The sequence below is a fragment of the Scatophagus argus genome, chromosome 13, assembly GCF_020382885.2.
Source record: "Scatophagus argus isolate fScaArg1 chromosome 13, fScaArg1.pri, whole genome shotgun sequence".
Taxonomy (NCBI): Eukaryota; Metazoa; Chordata; class Actinopteri; family Scatophagidae; genus Scatophagus; species Scatophagus argus.
The window spans coordinates 22,790,284-22,808,422 of NC_058505.1; the positions used below are offsets into that span (position 1 = coordinate 22,790,284).

Sequence of the window (18,139 nt, forward strand, 5' to 3'; positions counted from 1 at the left end):
CAAAAGTGACACTGTGTAAAATGAAAAAACAAAAACAAAAACAAAAACAAATGCAATTATTTGCAAATCGTTTTCAACCTGTATTTAATTGAATACCTATTTTTCCTCCAGGTATTAATACGGTTATCTTATCTTTATATGGCACAAATGGTTCATGCTCAAACTGATACACTTCAATGTTTTATGTTTCAAAACAGATGAGACAGGGTCTACCAATGTTCTTTCATCACTTTCTCTTAAAACAACACTCAGTAAAAGTTTGGGAACTGTGGACGATTATTGTTGAAGTTTTGAAAGTAAAATACATTCCTATTCTAACTTAATATATGACTTCATTTGTTCAGTAGTCCAGTGTCTTCACTGTTGTATTTTGCGTTTCATAATGTACCACACATTTTCAGTGGGAGACAGGTCTGGACTGCATGCAGGTCAGTTTCGTGTCTGCACTCTTTTACTATTTAGCCACACTGTTGTAACATTGTGCTATGTGTGTGTAAATATGTGGTCCGGATACTCCAAATCCTGTATGAACCTTTCAGCATTAAAGGTGCCTTAACAGATGTGCAAGTTAGCCATGCCACAGGCACTAACTCATGTACATACCTTCACAGATGCTGACTTTTGAACTTGGTACCGGCAAAAATCTGGATGGTCTTTTTCCTTTTTAGCCTGCAGTACATGATATCCATGATTTCTAAGAACAGCTAGAAATACTTATCCACTGTGTGTCAGTTCATCATGAGCTTGGGCGCAGAGGAGAAGTTGGCTGTGTTCCTGGAAGTTGTTGATATGTGACTTTCACTTTGTATGGTAGAGTCTTAACTTGATTTGATTTGTAGATGCAGTGACAAACTGTGTTTACCAACAATGGTTTGCTGAAGTGTTCCTGATCCCACATAATAGTACTCATGACACTATAATGTTGGTAGCTAATGCAGTACAACTTGAAGGATTAAAGGTCACAAGCATTCAGTGTTGGTTTTCAGACTTTTGGGTGCAGATCTTTCTTTGGATTCCTCTAGATTCTTCAAAGATTTCACTGAATGCATATGGTGAATTGAATCCCTAAATTCCTTGCAATTGTGCGCTAAGAAATGTTCTTAAACTACTGGATGACTGGACTATTTTCCCACGTAGTTTTTCACAGTGGTGAACCTTGTTCCATCCTTGCTTGTGAGCAACTGAACCTTTTGAGGATGTCACTTTCATATTCAATCATGATATTATCATCTTTTACTAATGAACCTGTTTATCTGTGGAATGTTCCAAACAGATTTTGCTGATGTGTTGCAGGCATCAAAATCAGAATGGATGTACCAAAAAAACAATAATTAGGTTTATCCGTTTGAACATTACATAATGTGTTACTGTGTTCAACTGAATATGAGAATTTCTCCATTGTAGAACTAATAAAGGCCTTAATATACACGGATCAGGGGCAGGTTTATTATGAAAACATGCCTAATATCAAGTTGGTTCCTCTTTTGTCACCTAAACAGCCTTGACCCGTCGAGACATGGACTCCACTAGATCTCTGAAGTTATGTTGTAGTATCTGGCACCAAGCCGTCAGTAGCAGATCTTTTAAGTCCTGTAAATTGCAAGGTAGGGGCTGTATGGATGTGTTCCAATTGCCATAACACAAAGATTTTAACATTAATCAGCAATTGTTGCTATAGCCACCTCGATTGGTTACAAGCTAAGTTAGCAGCATCAGTTGATGAACAACACATTACACAGTATTTCACGCATAACAAGCTACATGCCTATAAGGCAAGAGTGACACGATAGGGCTCAGGCAGGACTCAGACACAGAGAAGGTGGATAATAAAGCTGACTTTATTAAGAAAAAGCAGCCTGGTGATACCTCATACAGAGTGTCAAATCGAAAGGCTAGGAAATTACCTGAGCATGTCTTCAACATGATGTAATCTATAAGTCTCTGAAGAGAGATAACTAAAGAGCTACGACAAATTACAAATGATATATACAACAATCACTAAAACTAAGACTCACTCCAACAGGAGGGAAATAATTAAAGGAACCAAAAATCACTCTGAATGCAGAGGAGAAACTATCTATTAAGTAAAGGAACTAAAAATCACTCCTACAGAGGAAAGAGAAAACAAATGAACAAATCTATCGCTATACTATGAATAAATCCTAATCTATGAAACTTACAACACAAAATCACTCTGGGGCAGAGGCAAAAGAAAGGAAAGAAGCTCAAGGCAAAAATTGAGGCTGTGGCAATAACAAGGCTGGGGTGAACGTACACAAAACACACTGGCACAAGACAAGGGGAACGTAGACTATTTGAACACATGGAGGAAATGGGGAACAGGTGGATACAATCGGGTAATCGGGGAGACAATCAGACTGAAGACACATGAGGAAGTGACCTGAAATGAGAGGAGAGTTACTTATCAAAATAAAACAGGAAATCATGAGACATAAGCCCAAAACAAGGCAATGCCTCACTGCGGTGTGACAAACAGTAAGACAGTATTGTGTATATGACTCAATAAATTGGACACTAAAAAGACAAAACCCTTAAAAAACATGAAAAACCACTGCTTTTACTACAGTCAATCTTAGTTTGCGAACTCAGTATCCTCTGAGGACGACCAACTTGACGAGTTGGTATTCTGACATTGGGGGATGTTCCATTTGTCACTCCCAGCTTTGGAACTCAGAAAATGACTCGGAAAATGATTTTTGAGCAAAGATGGAACTCACCATAATCCCACAGATGCTTAATTAGATTGAGATATGGAGGCTAAGGCAACACTTCAAACACGTTATTGTGTTCCTCAAACGATACAATTTTTACGGTGTGGCAGGGCACATTATCATGTTGAAAGAGGCAATTGCCATCAGGGAATACTGTTTTCATGAAAGGGTGTACTCAGTCATGGTTAGGTACGTAATACATGTCAAAGTAACATCCACATGAATGGCAGGAGCCAAGGTTTCATAGCAGAACATTTTCCAAATTATCACGCTGCCTCTGCTGGATTGCCTTCTTCCCATAATGTATCCTGGTGGCATGTTTTCCCCAGATAAGCAACACAAATGCACCCAGATATCCATACAATGGAAAAGAAAACGTTATTCTTTGAACCAGGCAACCTTCTTCCACTGATCCATGATCCAGGCCTGATGCCACTGTAGCCGCTTTTGGCAGTGGGCATGGGTCAGCGTGCACACTGTGAACCGTCTATGACCACAGATTAGGACTACAGATGAGAAAAAAACAATTAGACCCCCTATGAAAGTGCTGTTAAACAGAGCAAAGAATTTTTTACACAGCTTTTTCAAACATCCTAGTTTTATTTTGGACGCTAACCCCCCATGCTAACAGACAACTGTGTATCCTTTTTGCTGGACAACAGCCTGCAGTCATTTGTTTTCAACAAGTCTCTGAAGTCTCTGTCTTCTTTGGCAAATCTCTCAAGCTCCTCCAGATTTGATGGCCTTCTGTTCCGTCTTCAGTTCACCCCATCAATTTTCAATGTCCAAGTTCTAGTGAGGCATCCCCACAGCATAATACTCCCACCACCGTGTTTCACTGTGGGAACGGTGTTCTTTGGTTTATACACCTCTCCCTTCTTTCTCCAAACATAAGCAACATCTCTAAGGCCAAAGAGCTCTAGTTTCGTCTCATTTGACCAAAGGACATGCTTCCAGTATGCATAATCGTTCTCTAGGTTGTCCTTGCCATACTTCAGTCTGCCTTGAAGGTGTTTCTTCTGCAGAAGTGCAGTTTTTCTTGGTCTGCAACCTTGCAGTCCATTCCTGTGCAGAGCTCTAGTGATTTTACAAGCTTTAAGCAGTACAAAGGTAAAGCACATCACTGCACAACAGTGGTTTGTGCTATGGCTCAATAAAAAGGTCAGTTCTTAAGGGGAGTAATAATATTGACCCTGGTAATTCTTGTTTTTTCTGAAATAGTTCTGTTATTGTGTGCAAATAGAAATAATTTATACTTTCTAAAGAAAACTAATATGTTTAGAAATGTTATGTTGAAAATTTCTTGTGCTGTTTAAAAAGCACTTGGAAAAATTTTAGATTTCATAGACGGGCTAATAATTTTGTCATCAACTGTAGGCTGAAAAGGATTTGCAAATGATTGCATCCTGTTTTTATTTACCTTTTACAGTGTCTCATCTTTTTTGGAATCAGGGTTGCATATTCTATAATGAAATGCTGAAGGTATCTTTCTCTGATTTACATGTGAGTAAATGTAGCAGTTTTCCTTTTGTGGGTATGAAAGGTATTTTTTGACCTTTGAATCAGTATTTCCTATGTGGCAAAATAATCTTAAGGCAAGGTTTACCTGCAAGCTTTCTCTGTGCGTCAGACAAGTCAGGGTCATCTGCAAATGGAATGTGAGATGTGAGAAAGACAGACCTATTTTGTCATGTAAAAATCTTTTTATATAAACACTCCTGAAACACTCTATAACTCACATTTCTTACAGTCCACATCATTTTCCTTAGCACACCAAAGTAATTCAAATGTAACTTTTTTCTTAATTTTCTGAAGTTACAGCTACAGCTCTGCTTACCATTAAAATATTGCAGACTTTGTCATGATTTGATGGGCGTTCAGTTGGCTTTGTTTTAATTTGTAGTTTTCCCTTTTAATGAAAGATTTAATGAAAACTCTGAATAAGTTAAGCCTGAGATAAGGGGAAACTCTGGGTTAACCAGTAGGAAAGATAACTCAAACCTGAGACAGAGGGGTAACTCAAGCCCATTTCAGAAAGAGAAGTAACTTGTACTCCGACTCTACCATAGTAACTTATTCTGTGAACGTGACCTGGTCATGAGCAGGTTTTCTTCCGTAAACCCAGAGTTTCTATCTATCTCCTCCCCCTTACAGAACCGAACTGCTGCTTCATTTCCCCATCATTCATTCAGTCATGTACATTCCAGCGGAGAACAAGCGAGTAATTACTATTTAAACGTCATGTCCTTTTGTTGAGGATCCTATAGATGAGGAGGCTGCTTTATTTCACGGTGAGTTGCGTTCATGTCAGGGGAGGATTTTGAAGTCCTGACTGGATTGTTTGTCTCGTCCCGATGACTTCTCAATTGAGTGGTGCTATTTTTCTTTTTGTCTTGGCTCAGGGCCAAGTCTCCTGCGCATCTGTCACAGATGGTGGTCCTCCACCTTCTTTCTGGTCCTCTGCCCTTTTTCTGTTGGCTGAGTAGAAGTCAGATGAATAGATGAGGATATTTATGTGCGTGAAAACTGCATTATGTTAGGGATAAAGCTAATGCACATTGAAATAACCACTGAACGATATTTACTTTGTTTAATATGTCAGATGTTTTTATAGTAAGGCATAATCATAAGCCTGTTACACTTAAGCTTTACCTGCTGGAATTATGTTTTTATATTTCATTTTTAGCAGCCCCCCACGCTATTGCACCTATATGAAATTTAATTTTCAGGTTCAATACCATTTCCCCAGTCATCAGCTGTGATATTTTAAGAGTGATTAAATACTAAACTTACGTATTGACTCAAGCAGCAATTTTTTCTCACGCCCACTCTCTGTCCGTCACTGCTGCCGCCTTGTTTCTTTTTCTGCAAAAGATGTGCTCATACTTTACCTATGCCTGCATCAGAACTTCTAGTTTCACGGATGAAAAATAGGGGGCCCTCTTTTTCTCACTGGCCATTGCCATGGTGAATTGTAGTATTGGGGCTCCATTGCTTAGCTTTCTATAGTCGTGGTTCACATGCTTAACTCAGAGTCAATCTGTACAGAGCTGAGTGAACTCAGATCAGCTGATCAGCTGTAGCTGGAAACTCAATTTTCCGTCTCAGAGTACTGCTGCATTTCATTTGTACTCATAAGTTGTTTTCCAAGTTGTTTTCTGAGTTCTGAAGCTGATAAATCGAACACCACCTGAAGTCGGAATTCCAACTCGTCAACTGGACCTCAGAGGACACCAAGTTCATAAACCAAGATGGCTGCCCAGAGCATAGACTGCAAATAAAAGCTGTGCTTTTGCATGTTTTTAGCGCGTTTGTCTTTTTTTGTATCCAACTTAGTAAGCTGTATACACAATACTGTCTTACTGCTGCCTGTAGGCATATAGCTATGGTCTTGTTAGGCGTGAAATACCACGTATTGTGTTGTTTATGAACTGGCGCTGCTTGTAACCAGTCGATGTTCTTATAACAACAATGGCTGAATAACGTTCCAAATGAGCTATCTTGTGTTGTGGCAAATAGAATGCATCCAACTCAGTGTTCAATGGATGTGATGTCACTCTGAGTCCAGAGTTACGATTTACGAGTACAAATCGAACGCAGTATTTATTCAAAGTCAAAGTCAAAGTGTACTTTATTGTAAAAATCTATGTAACAGGGGTTAGTACAGAAAATTGAAATTTCGTTTGACCAGTCTCCAATGTACAGTTAAAAACTAAACATGTAGGTAAGACAGTGACAATAATTACACACACATGCACACACACCTATACACATACACCCAAACAAACACACACAGTGTGCAGTAAAATGACAACATACTGATACAACATGTACAGTAAATACACACACAGTCACAGCGGCAGAAGTACAGTCAATGGACATACATACATACATACAGGTATGTGCAGTAGTGTATCAACTTATTTCACGGTTTAACTTAGAATTTGTTGAACTTCCTTCCTGAAATGCGCCCCTGGACTCCCAGCTGCCTTAAGTTTGCTTCTGTCCCTGATTTGTAAGCTTCAATTATCAGAGTCTTTTGTACACCTTACCCTTATGTCTGTCTGCACATTGGGTGGAGGACCCAAGTTTTAGTGACATTCTTAACTGAATTCCTGGCATTCCGCTATATGCTAGATAATCAGACATGAAAAGCATTTATTGTCACAGCTATATCTAATTAAAACCACTAGATGGCAGCAAATAACTGGTGTACTGTCTGACCATTTGTTTACAGTCAAGTCATTTATGTAGTATCTTTCAACAACAAGATAATTCAACGTGCTTAACTTATATTAGGAACAACTATAAAAGAAACGCAAGGCAATATAGACAGACACATGTAACTATGACTTTAAGTAAAGTATGATAAAAATCAAATGAGATGGAATATCTCATATTTTAAAGTCTCTGCCCTGGTTAACTGTTAGTTTTCATATCCATCCATTCATTTCCTATACACTGCAGGGTCGTGTCAGGGTTGGAGCTATCAGCTGACAATGGGCGAGAGGCAGGGTACACCCTCAACTGGTTATCAGTCAAAAGCAGGGCTGAGACACAAAGACAGATAATCACACGTGCTCACACCTAGGGGCAATGAAGAGTGGCCAAATACAGTACAGAGTTTTTGGGACTATAGGAGGAAGCCAGTTTACCAGGAAAACACCACTGTGTGGGGACCCCTAAGGACTCGAACCCCTCTTGCTGTGAGGCGACGGTGCTAACCACCACACTGCTGTGCTCCCCATAGTTTTCATATTGATTTTTAAAATTCTTTGATTACTCTGTTAGGCACTACACATATTTTATCTTCTTATATCTTAGAAATGCTTTTAGCTGAAGGTCCCTCAGATCCTCAAGTTCCACTCTTTTAGCTGTTCCTCAAACCAGAACAAAAAAAAAGGTGGTGCTGCTATCAGCCATCACATTGTAAAGTACTTGGAACTGTTGAACTACAGTTTGACAGGTGCTATATCAATAAAGTTTGACTAATGATTCAGTCAAACTACTACTGTAATAAACTTTTGTCTAGGTTGGATTGATAATGCATTACCTGATAGGCTATTGCAACTAATATAGTTAAAATGAAGTATATGGTAAAATAGGTTTTAGTGAGGCTATTGTGTATATGCTTATAAGGGTTTTTTGTTGTTGTTTTTTGTTGTGATAACCAGCATAACGGGACTGAGATAGGGGCATGAATTGGAAGGGTTAGCTTCAGGCCCCAAAAAGGCTCTGTCCAGCCCTGCAGAAAGCCACAGCCACACACTGTGCCGCATGCATCTTTCATAAAGTCGTTCACTTGGAGCTGGATAACCAGGATCACCTCATCCTGATATGAGTTGAAAGGACAGTGTGGAATCCAGGATATTGCGATCAAAATCCGCAAAGCGCAGCACCAAACACTGAACCTTACTGATCCCGTAACAGAACTGAGAGCAGCGCGGGGTGATGAACGTGTGTGGATGATGTGCGCGCAACAAGGACTAATCCAAGGAGAGGGCAGACTCGGGGATAAACATCACCACAGTGCACCTTCCGCAGTCTCTAAAGAGGAGTAAGGACATAGGAGAGGAGAGCTCCGAGAGAGTGGGCACCACCATCGCATCTCAGGGTGGCTGCATCGTTCTCCTGATTGACGGGCGGGCTGAAGGACCGGCAAGCCAAACCCACCGGTGTAGGCTGAGTCTATATAAAGTTCAGCAGCGGCTGTACAGCGGGTGTCTATCATCATATCATCATCCGCCTCTTCTGCCGCTCGACCTGCAGACTGACTTGGATTTATCATTCCTTTGTGTTATCTGGATAGCATACAGGAGCAAACATGTCTCATGGATGGGGATACGGACCAACCAACGGTGAGGACCTCACAGCATCCAATGAGATGCCACACTCTGAACTCAGTTTTGCATTAATGCAGACAGCATTTCGCAGTTACCAACGCCAGTGTCATTACTAAAACCCAACTGAGATAAATAGCTTTAAACACTTAGCTGCTCAGTAAGATACACATGTAAAGCAAAAAGGTGAACCATTGCTAGAGTTAAAACTTCCTCACAGAATTAACATTATGCTGCACATAATCACAAATGTTAATCATTCACTTTGTTAGTAACTGTTTTTGGCTATAATATGTAATTGAGGTATCACGTGAAGAACTTGACAATGTTTTTGTTAAGCAGAACTGAATATAACAGAATAGGACAAAACACCTATTAACAAAGTATATTAACATTTACTTATTATTTGAATATGTATTTGTAGGGCCTGAAAAATGGGCAGATGATTTTCCTCTGGCCAGCGGGCCCAGACAGTCTCCCATCAACATTGTCCCCAAAGAGGCCCAGTATGACTCCTCTCTGAAGGCTCTGAAGCTCAAGTATGACCCCTCCGATGCTAAGGGCATTCTCAACAATGGACATTCCTTCCAGGTGGACTTTGTGGACGATACAGACAGCTCCAGTAAGCACAGCTCACCTTAAAGTATTAAGGACACAGAGCCAAAAATTCAGCATTTATTAATTTACTCATGCACATCTGTAATCCTAGTTTTTGTACAGCTGTACAGCACCTGCATAAAAACAGTACTTTTGCAACAACAGTAAAATATCAATATGATACATGAAGTATAAGCTCTAGTAAGTATTACTGTTAGCAAACTTTATCTGGCCATCTTGTTTATGCCTCCACCCCTACTGTATGCACTGTTGCAGATAAGCATGTCTGATGATGGCAGTTCAGCGTGTTAAGCTTCATCATTATCTGTAGATCAACAGGACATGTGCACCACCTCAGTCTGCTACACTGTCATTGTTTATGTGACATTCATCAAGGAGTACAAAAGATATAAAGCGTTAATATGAATTACATATATTACATATGAAAACGATTATTATTTCTGATAATAAATAAAATGTTAATTCTTGGCCCCAAATATTCCCTCACCCTTATCATTGAATGCAGCAGCAATTTCTAGGAATGAACAGAAGAAAAACAGAAGTATGAATAGCCTGATGTGATGATTGGTCAAAATTGAAGCAACAGATTATCATTGTTTTTTCTCAGACTTGGCAAAGATTTGCAGAATCTAAGTACAAGCTAAGTACAAGCCATAACCTTTTCTGACAACTTTTAACTTTTATGTGTAACATTTGGTGGCTTGTCCCTTTAAAAAACATGTCATAGTGGTAGACATAATATTTTGCTGACAGAACATCCCTTGAAAGTTTCGCAAACCATAGTGTTCTGTGGTCAAACTAAAGGAAATGCAATTTAAATTTACACCTCTGTTATTGATTCCTCTAAAGGAACTGGACCACAGCAACAAAAACTACACAGTAGGATTAGTGAATACTCATTTGAAATAAAATGAAACAACAAAGCCTAGCCATGACTAGCACAGATTTAGTGATGTTAAATCTCCTGAGTGCATCTTTAATGAGAGAGCATTGTTTTGTTCTCCCCAGCCCTGACTGGAGGTCCTATTTCTGGAACGTACCGTTTGAAGCAGTTTCATTTCCACTGGGGAGGCAGTGATGACAGAGGCTCAGAGCACACTGTCAATGGCATCAAGTTCCCCTGCGAGGTACGGCATACTACATTATGAATTTGTTTTAAACAGCATTTAGATATTCATATGAAAATTAAATTTACAGATTAAGTATAACAGCTTTATATTATATTTGTTTGGTCCCACTCTACTGTGTTGTGATTGGAAGGACTACTTATCTTTTAAATGTAATGTAATGTAAAAAAGACTGTAAAACACTGTAATGTTGGTAATTAAAGATGATGAGAAAGTGTGTGTGTATGAATGTTTTTGCTACCCCTAGTCAGCGGCCCATTTGGACCATCTAAGTCAAAAAGTCTGACTATGCCTCTAGGGACTTGTGATCTCAGTATTCTAAAATTGTGACTTTGGCCCTGACATAAGGTGATTAAAGAGAGAATCAGCATGGAATTAATCAGTCCTATATTATCAATAAGTAAATCATAAATATCCACACTATTGCTCATGTTAAGTGTTGGATAAGATGACAGACTGTCTGCAGTTTATGCCTTTAGAGTCAGCCTTTACTTCTTTATCTTTTTAGCTTCACCTGGTGCATTGGAACACTAAATACCCTAACTTTGGAGATGCAGCCAGTCAGCCTGATGGACTCGCTGTGGTCGGAGTCTTTCTCAAGGTGAGTCATCAGTGATTCATCACTGACAATCCATCAGTCTGTGACTGCACTGAAGATTAAAGGTGATTTAAATTTATGCTCTGCATGGGACATAAGATATATAAGGTTTAGATTAAAAGTCAAATAATGAACACTGTGAAAAAGTAAGAAACTGTGTGTGCATCTGTGTTGTGCTCCAGATTGGTGCTGCCAATCCCAGGATTCAGAGAGTTTTGGATGCCTTGGATGCCATTAAGACGAAGGTGAACTGTCCCACAATTCACAAAACAACACTATGTTGAATACAAATATATTGACACTGTGCCCGGATAACAATTTACAAGCTTGAGAAACTAACAGCTTATTGTCATTGTTAACAATGAGAAACAATTCCTTCCTTCTTTTCTTCCTCACTCCCTCTCTTCCATCCTTCCAGGGAAAGCAGACCACCTTTTCTGACTTTGACCCAAAGACTCTTCTTCCTGGTTCTCTTGCTTATTGGACCTATGATGGCTCTCTGACCACACCCCCCCTGCTGGAGAGTGTCACCTGGATCGTCCTCAAAGAGCCAATCAGTGTCAGCTCTGCACAAGTACTTATCTTTCTTCACATATAATCTCTTTACCTACACAAGATGTGTATGAAACCATGCACACAAACATAGCATTAAAACTGTAACATAAAGTCCATAAACGGCAAAAAAAGAGTTTATTTGTGCATTGTCTTTAGATGTGAGTGAGAGAAGACCAAACATTTTGGAATTTGACCCATTCTACCATGTGGTGTGTGTGTATCCCATTTAAAAGCTTTATAGCACTCATACACTAGCTTTTAGCAAACTGTGAATAGCAATCCTGTCTACTATTTGTTTCTTTTGAGCAGTAGTTTTCAGAATCAGAACAAGAATCACATTTATTGGCCATGTTCATACATGTTGCTTTCATGCTCTAGTAGTACAATCAGTACAAAACAGACAGTGGCATATTCAGTTCTATTTGGTTTATTTATATAGCACCAATTCACAACAAAAGTTATCTCATGACACTTTCCAATTAGAGCAGGTCTAGACCATACTTTTTAATTAAATTTTGTAATACAGAGAACCCAACATTCCCCGTTGAGCAAGCACTTGACAAAAGGGGCGAGAACTGCCTTTTAGAAGGCATGTGACATGTTTAGCCACATGTCATCATTCAGTCGCTGGTTGTCGAGGTGGTGTCCAGCAAACGATGTGGGCTTTGTAGATAATTGGCAGACCTTCTGGGGAAAAGCTGGTCTCATGAGGAGAGACGGCATTCAACCCACTTTGGATGGAGCAGCTCTCAAATCTGACTGACTTTCTTGTTAAACCAAAACCCTGACAACTGAGTTGAGCCCAGGAGGCAGAGCCAACAACCACCTAAATTAATTAAATCTATCATTCAATCTAAAGCCAAAAGTCCACTACCATTCATTCGAAAGGCTTAGTCTTAGTCTTTCACACCCAACCTGGAAAACAGTACAACCAATTTTTATTTCTGTAGTGTAATGCCCTCCTGGCCCATATTTCTACCGGAATTTACCGGAAGTCTAGCTCTTAAAACAAATAAAGCAATTACTATGGATGATTTCAATATCCATGTGGACAATGATAACGATAGTCGTTGCACAGCATTTATCTCTTTATTAGATTCAATCAGCTTCTGTCAGTGCGTACATAAACCCACTCGCTGTTTTCTCTGAAAATTCCAGTAGAAATTCAGAGTATGGGCCAGGAGCGCGGTACACTGCAACAACATAAACTGGTTGTACTGTTTGTTTAACAGTCCACATTTAATTCTCCTATTTGCTGTAGCTGTGGAGGTGTTGGTGTTAAATTTTATTAGGTTTTAATGTATAACTCTAACGTTGTTTTCATGGTACGGAGCCATGTTTCTAATTCACTAAGCCTCTCCTCCAGCACTCTAAATAAACTAGATTTATTACATTTACCATTCTCACTAAAGTAGGCAGAGTAATAGCTAAACATCCAACACACTGAGCAGGAGAATGTGAGCGAGACAGAGTAGCCATCGCTAATAAACAGGCTAAGCTTGCTAGCGGCGTTTAATGAACGGTACATTCATTGATTGTAAGATTAGCGTGAAAACTGTGAAAAGTGGGTGAGTAAATGTTTGAATCAAACAAACATTCAAAGTAACAATGTGAAATTACTAGCTGTGGTGGAGAGTAAAACAACTTTAGCATTGTTAAATGACGGAGCTGGTGGTAACACCAGTAACACACCACAACAGGAAGTGACGTAGGACGCTTACCGTAGCAACAATGTGTGTATGAAGTTAAAGATACTTCTTACTTACTCACATTACACTTTCCATGATATATACTGACAAAACAATGTATATGCTATATACAGACACTGTCATGCCAGAAAATACTGGTGTACATTTGCAAGGTGCCTTTAATTCCCATAAGCCGTGACAATGTGTCACTATGCAAAGTAAGGTCAGCAGCACACAAGAGCTATTGTGTAAAAACTCGAGTTGTCTGTGAAGATATTGCAGTGCAGGTTAGGTATGAATCTGCTCTGATCTGATGAGTTGTGGATATATTTTTTTAATGTTTCAACTACAGAGGGAGCAAACGTAGCTGCACAAAGTAATGTCAGCAGTCAGAAAATGTGAAGAAGATGTGGATACAAGATCTGATGCTGTTGTCAATAAACTTTCATATCGTCGCTACCCCGATGAAAAAAACGTATCTCCAAAATTTGTTTTTTTCCCAGGAGCATTTTTTTACAATACGCTCCAATGACGTGCGGTTATTTACGATCCTTCAGTCTCATTTTTATGTCCCACCAAACTTGACTGCAGGCTATTCTACATTTCCACTTAACACATTGCGCTAACAAAAGCTTTTGGTTCGCATTTTATATTGAGATCAAGACAAATCATGGGCAAATAGTAATCTGATATTGACGTGCACATATCAGTTTGACTGATGGTCGTATAAATACCCAACACATCAGTTGCTTGGGAGGAATGCGGCCATTTCGTACAATGTACGAAAAAGTGGAGATACATTTTCTTCATCGGACAGCGACGATATGAAATGTAACAAAGCCTGTAAAAGGAGAGTACGGTCTTGGAGGTTGTTTTTTCAGCTGAAATACACACTAGATAAAGTTCAAATACAGGCTTTGTAGGAGGTTCATATGAGTACGCAGTGCAGTGCAGTTATATAGTACAGGAGTATATGTGTGTGAATGTGCACACCATAGCTTGTGTGTGTGTTTGTGGCAGTTCTGAATACACACATCTTTCTTGGCACCAACCGTTCGTTCATGTGTGCTGAACATCAGAGCAGCTTTCCAGTCATGTAGTCTGGTGAGACTGCTGCTGATTTCCCCAGTGGAAGCTAAAAGCTCAACTTAAAGCAAGAGCTGGCTGTTTCTGTTATCTTTAATAACGTGACTAGATAGACTCAGACTTCAGTTCACTTCAATTTCACTTAACTTCAACAGCTCTTCTGACTTTTTTCACAGCAAGACAACCTATGAACCTAGATAGCCTCTGGCTCATATCCGATTGTTTCCTCAAGTCTCTTTCTTTAGAGTAGTTTCAAATAACCTTATTCACACTTTAAGCTCTGATCATATCATGAAGTTTTTATGCTTGGTTTAAGGAGAGAGTTTGTTGGTCCAGACATGTACAAGGTCAAGGGTGTTGCGCTTTCGAGCAGGGTGCGGCTGTGCCCCGAGTGCCTTGTGTTTCACTTAGATTACAGTGACTGCTGGTATCTCCTGTGTGCACTTTATCTCTTTACGTAATTAAGGCTGTCTCACTGTACTGTCATGTGACATAAAACCCATGTAGACTAGGTAATGAACTTGGTGTACAATCATAAGATGTGGTCATGTAAAAAAAAACAAAAAAAAAAACTTCCTTTCTGCAAGGCAGAAATTAAAACATCTTTATATTTTAGCTTTGCTGAGTCTGCTGAGGGAAATGAAATCCAAGCTCATCAACTAGCTAAAGACTGAATGACTCCCAGAGGAGTTGTTGTTTATGCCACACTGCTGCTTCAGTTTTTTTTCTCTCCACCTTCTCTCTCTCTCTCTCTCACACACACACACACACACACATGCACAGTCAGTGTCACTCCACCTAACATGCACATGCACTCTTGGTTGGGGTAGCTCAGCGTTCAGAGATTTTGCTTGCTTGGCAAAGATAAATGAAAGCAGTTTTAGTTGTTGGACAGTTTACACATGTTAATACTGCTATGTGCATTGTGGGACTAGCTTCAGCGTTGCAGGGGTTGTGCTTTGCATCACTCAGTGTACATACTGTTCCATAAGGAGACACAGAGAGCTTGACAACAGGCAATTACCATCAGCGTCACAAGACAAAAAATGCACCTAGTGTAATATATGAATGTATTAAGGAAAGATATATCCCCCCCTTCAGTTAACTGGCAGATTTGTTGTGATGTGAGACTAACTACAAAACCATTTGTTGATAAAGCGTCACGCTGTAATGTGCTGGACTTTAAGTTTGTTGAAGTAACGTAAAGTTGAATCTCCTTTTTGCAACTGGATTATTTCACCTGATCTCACCTGAATTTGGAAAGCTATCATGAAACAACACTGTTTAGAACTTAACTGTTTCACAACAGAGCAGTGCTGTTGAGAGCTAGCAATCAACAGTAATTGACTTAGAACTCAGCTGGCCTGTTACTCTCCTGAAGCTAGGTCAGAAAAGTTTTGCCGTTTTAGTTGACCCATATATAAAAAATAAATCTCTAATCTACTCCATACGGACTTGCAGAAGCAATACCAAACTCCCTAGTTTCTTTGGTCCTTTTTAGTAAAAAACTTTGGTGTTGCGCATTTGACAACATAGTTGTGTTCATAGGGGACAATTGTAAACAGTCCCCAGCAAAGATGGTAGACTGTTATGCCATGAGGTATGATGTGATGTCATATGTAGTCTTCTAAATCCATGCTGCATACGTAACGACTCAGGAACAGAGCAGCCCCAAGGGTGCCTGCAATTCACGTGAAGAAGCTGAAGATTCTGAATTCTGAGCACATTATTACATACAGTTTTTTTATATGTGGGTATTTAGTCAAGACAGACTATGTTTAAGGATCATGTCCATGTTCCATGTCTGCATTTTTTGTAGCCTTTCTTGAAACAGAACATACGTCGTTGAAACTTATGAGCTACTCAGCAATGTGGTCCTGTATCTTCACTGGAGGAGATCCCCACCCCTCTTGTGAACTGGACCAGTAAACAACTCTGCGTTCATGTTTCATCTGGCAGTATGTTAGAAAGAAAAGAAACGCGTGTTTTAGTTAAATACATTCCCATCGCATCTGCATTGTCGCTAATCTGACTCAGTCCCTGGAAATCAGATGTTAATTATATTTCTGTCCTTTCTATTCTCCCTGTCTCTGCTTCCTCATCAGATGGCTAAGTTCCGCAGCCTCCTGTTTACTGGTGAAGGAGAAGCTCCATGCTGCATGCAGGATAACTACCGGCCACCTCAGCCTCTGAAGGGCCGTCAGGTCCGCGCCTCCTTCAAATAAACCCTGCTTCATTCTCAGAGTTTTCTTTCCTCTTTCCATTGCTCTCCACATGCAGTCTTTACTTAGCTTACATTAGCCCTATTGACATAAACTTGAAAAGCAGAATAAAGGCCTATATGCTTATGATTTCTATCACATAGACTACCTGGATGTATTTTGAACAGAAACTCTATTATCTATCTAGTATCTAATATCCATGTAAAAGGCAAATGATATTTAAGACACTTTCATATATGAGGCAGATGTTTCATTATGTTCACGGCTTTAACTCACCAATTCCTCACCCGTACAGACTAATGCTCTCTCACCCACACGGATCATTCATTGTTTCAACTGAACATAAATCAGATAAATGCTACAGCAGCTTCACGTGCCTTATATTTGAGCATAAGTGTAGGAATTGCTGGAGCTGGTTTTTTTTTTTTTTGACTGCTTTATTGGCTAATTTCAGTGTTATTTTTGTGTAACTTCAGCTGCTGCAGAAAGAGACAGACCTTTGATGTATTAAGAAAATCAGACAGACATTGCTGATCATCTCATTTTGGCTGTGACATGTTACGTTACCACTCTACAAATAAGAACTACATATTTTATTATTTAATGTTTGTTTATGGGTTCCTTGACAGTCTGCTTTTTCACAGACAAAATATACCCAAAATAGAACTTAAAATATTGTAAAAGTAGTACATTTTAATACATTTTCAATGAACAACAATATTTTATTGATTAGTGTCAGTGCATTTAATTTAAAAACTAAAGACTAAAGACTTTGCCAACTTTAACTTGGGATCTTGTGTGCCATGAGGTCATTGTAGGCCTAAATTCCATTGAGGATATTTATCAAAAAATAAAAATCATAATTTCTAATTCAATCTGATTGCATGCTTGTTTGTCTTATCCTGATATTACAAGACAAAGCTTTTATCAACTTTTAAGTTTCTTTTATATTCATCTCATTGTTGTGAATTGTGCTGCTGCTGAGATTGTGAAATGTGATTGTAAATGCTTTTATGGAGGATTTTTTTAAGACTTACAGTCACCTTGTGATAGTAATGTTGTGGAATACATCAATGTTAATGCGTGTAAATCGAGAATGTGTTGCCCATTGCTCATTGCAAAAGAACAAAACCATAATGCCACTGCCACGTTGCTGAGGTCATGGTTTTAGTGAAGTACAAGTGTATTTTTTTATAAAAATTATTGCAACTGAACTACCTATCACCACAGTGCTTTAAACGTTGTCATCAAGAGAGAAGTGTTATAGAAACAATTTAAGGAGTCACTTTTTAACTAGACTTACATTAACAAAAGCAACAAAGGTCATTGTCAGTTGCCATTTGTCATTAAATTAGTAATTACATGAGCAATATCTGATTCTTTGAACTAAACTGACATCAGCAGCAGGTATTCTTAGGAGACTGGGGCATTGTGCCTTTCAGACTGTAGCCACGGTGAAACAGCTGTAACCCTTTAAAGTGTACCATTTAACTGCTTTCAAATTAAAGATAGAGAAAAAGGTTTGTGTGAAGCTGTCACGTCATTAATGGAACATTTCAGTAAAATTTCATAATTGTTATCTCATAATGACAAATATCTACATTTTTTGTATTTCTCCCAGCCTTCCCTAACCACTTATTAGCTTTAATTTTATATTCAAATTTCATGTTTGC

General features: G+C 39.1%; 1 protein-coding gene across 1 annotated transcript; it reads left to right on the plus strand.

Moving 5' to 3' along the window:
* Positions 1-8,115: 8,115 nt before the first annotated feature.
* Positions 8,116-17,979, plus strand: cahz (carbonic anhydrase). The gene is made up of 7 exons (XM_046409152.1): positions 8,116-8,590; positions 8,997-9,194; positions 10,199-10,317; positions 10,826-10,918; positions 11,098-11,160; positions 11,334-11,489; positions 16,350-17,979. Exons 1-7 carry the CDS (start codon positions 8,557-8,559, stop codon positions 16,467-16,469), a joined length of 783 nt encoding a protein of 260 aa, XP_046265108.1. The 5' UTR covers positions 8,116-8,556; the 3' UTR covers positions 16,470-17,979.
* Positions 17,980-18,139: the final 160 nt, after the last annotated feature.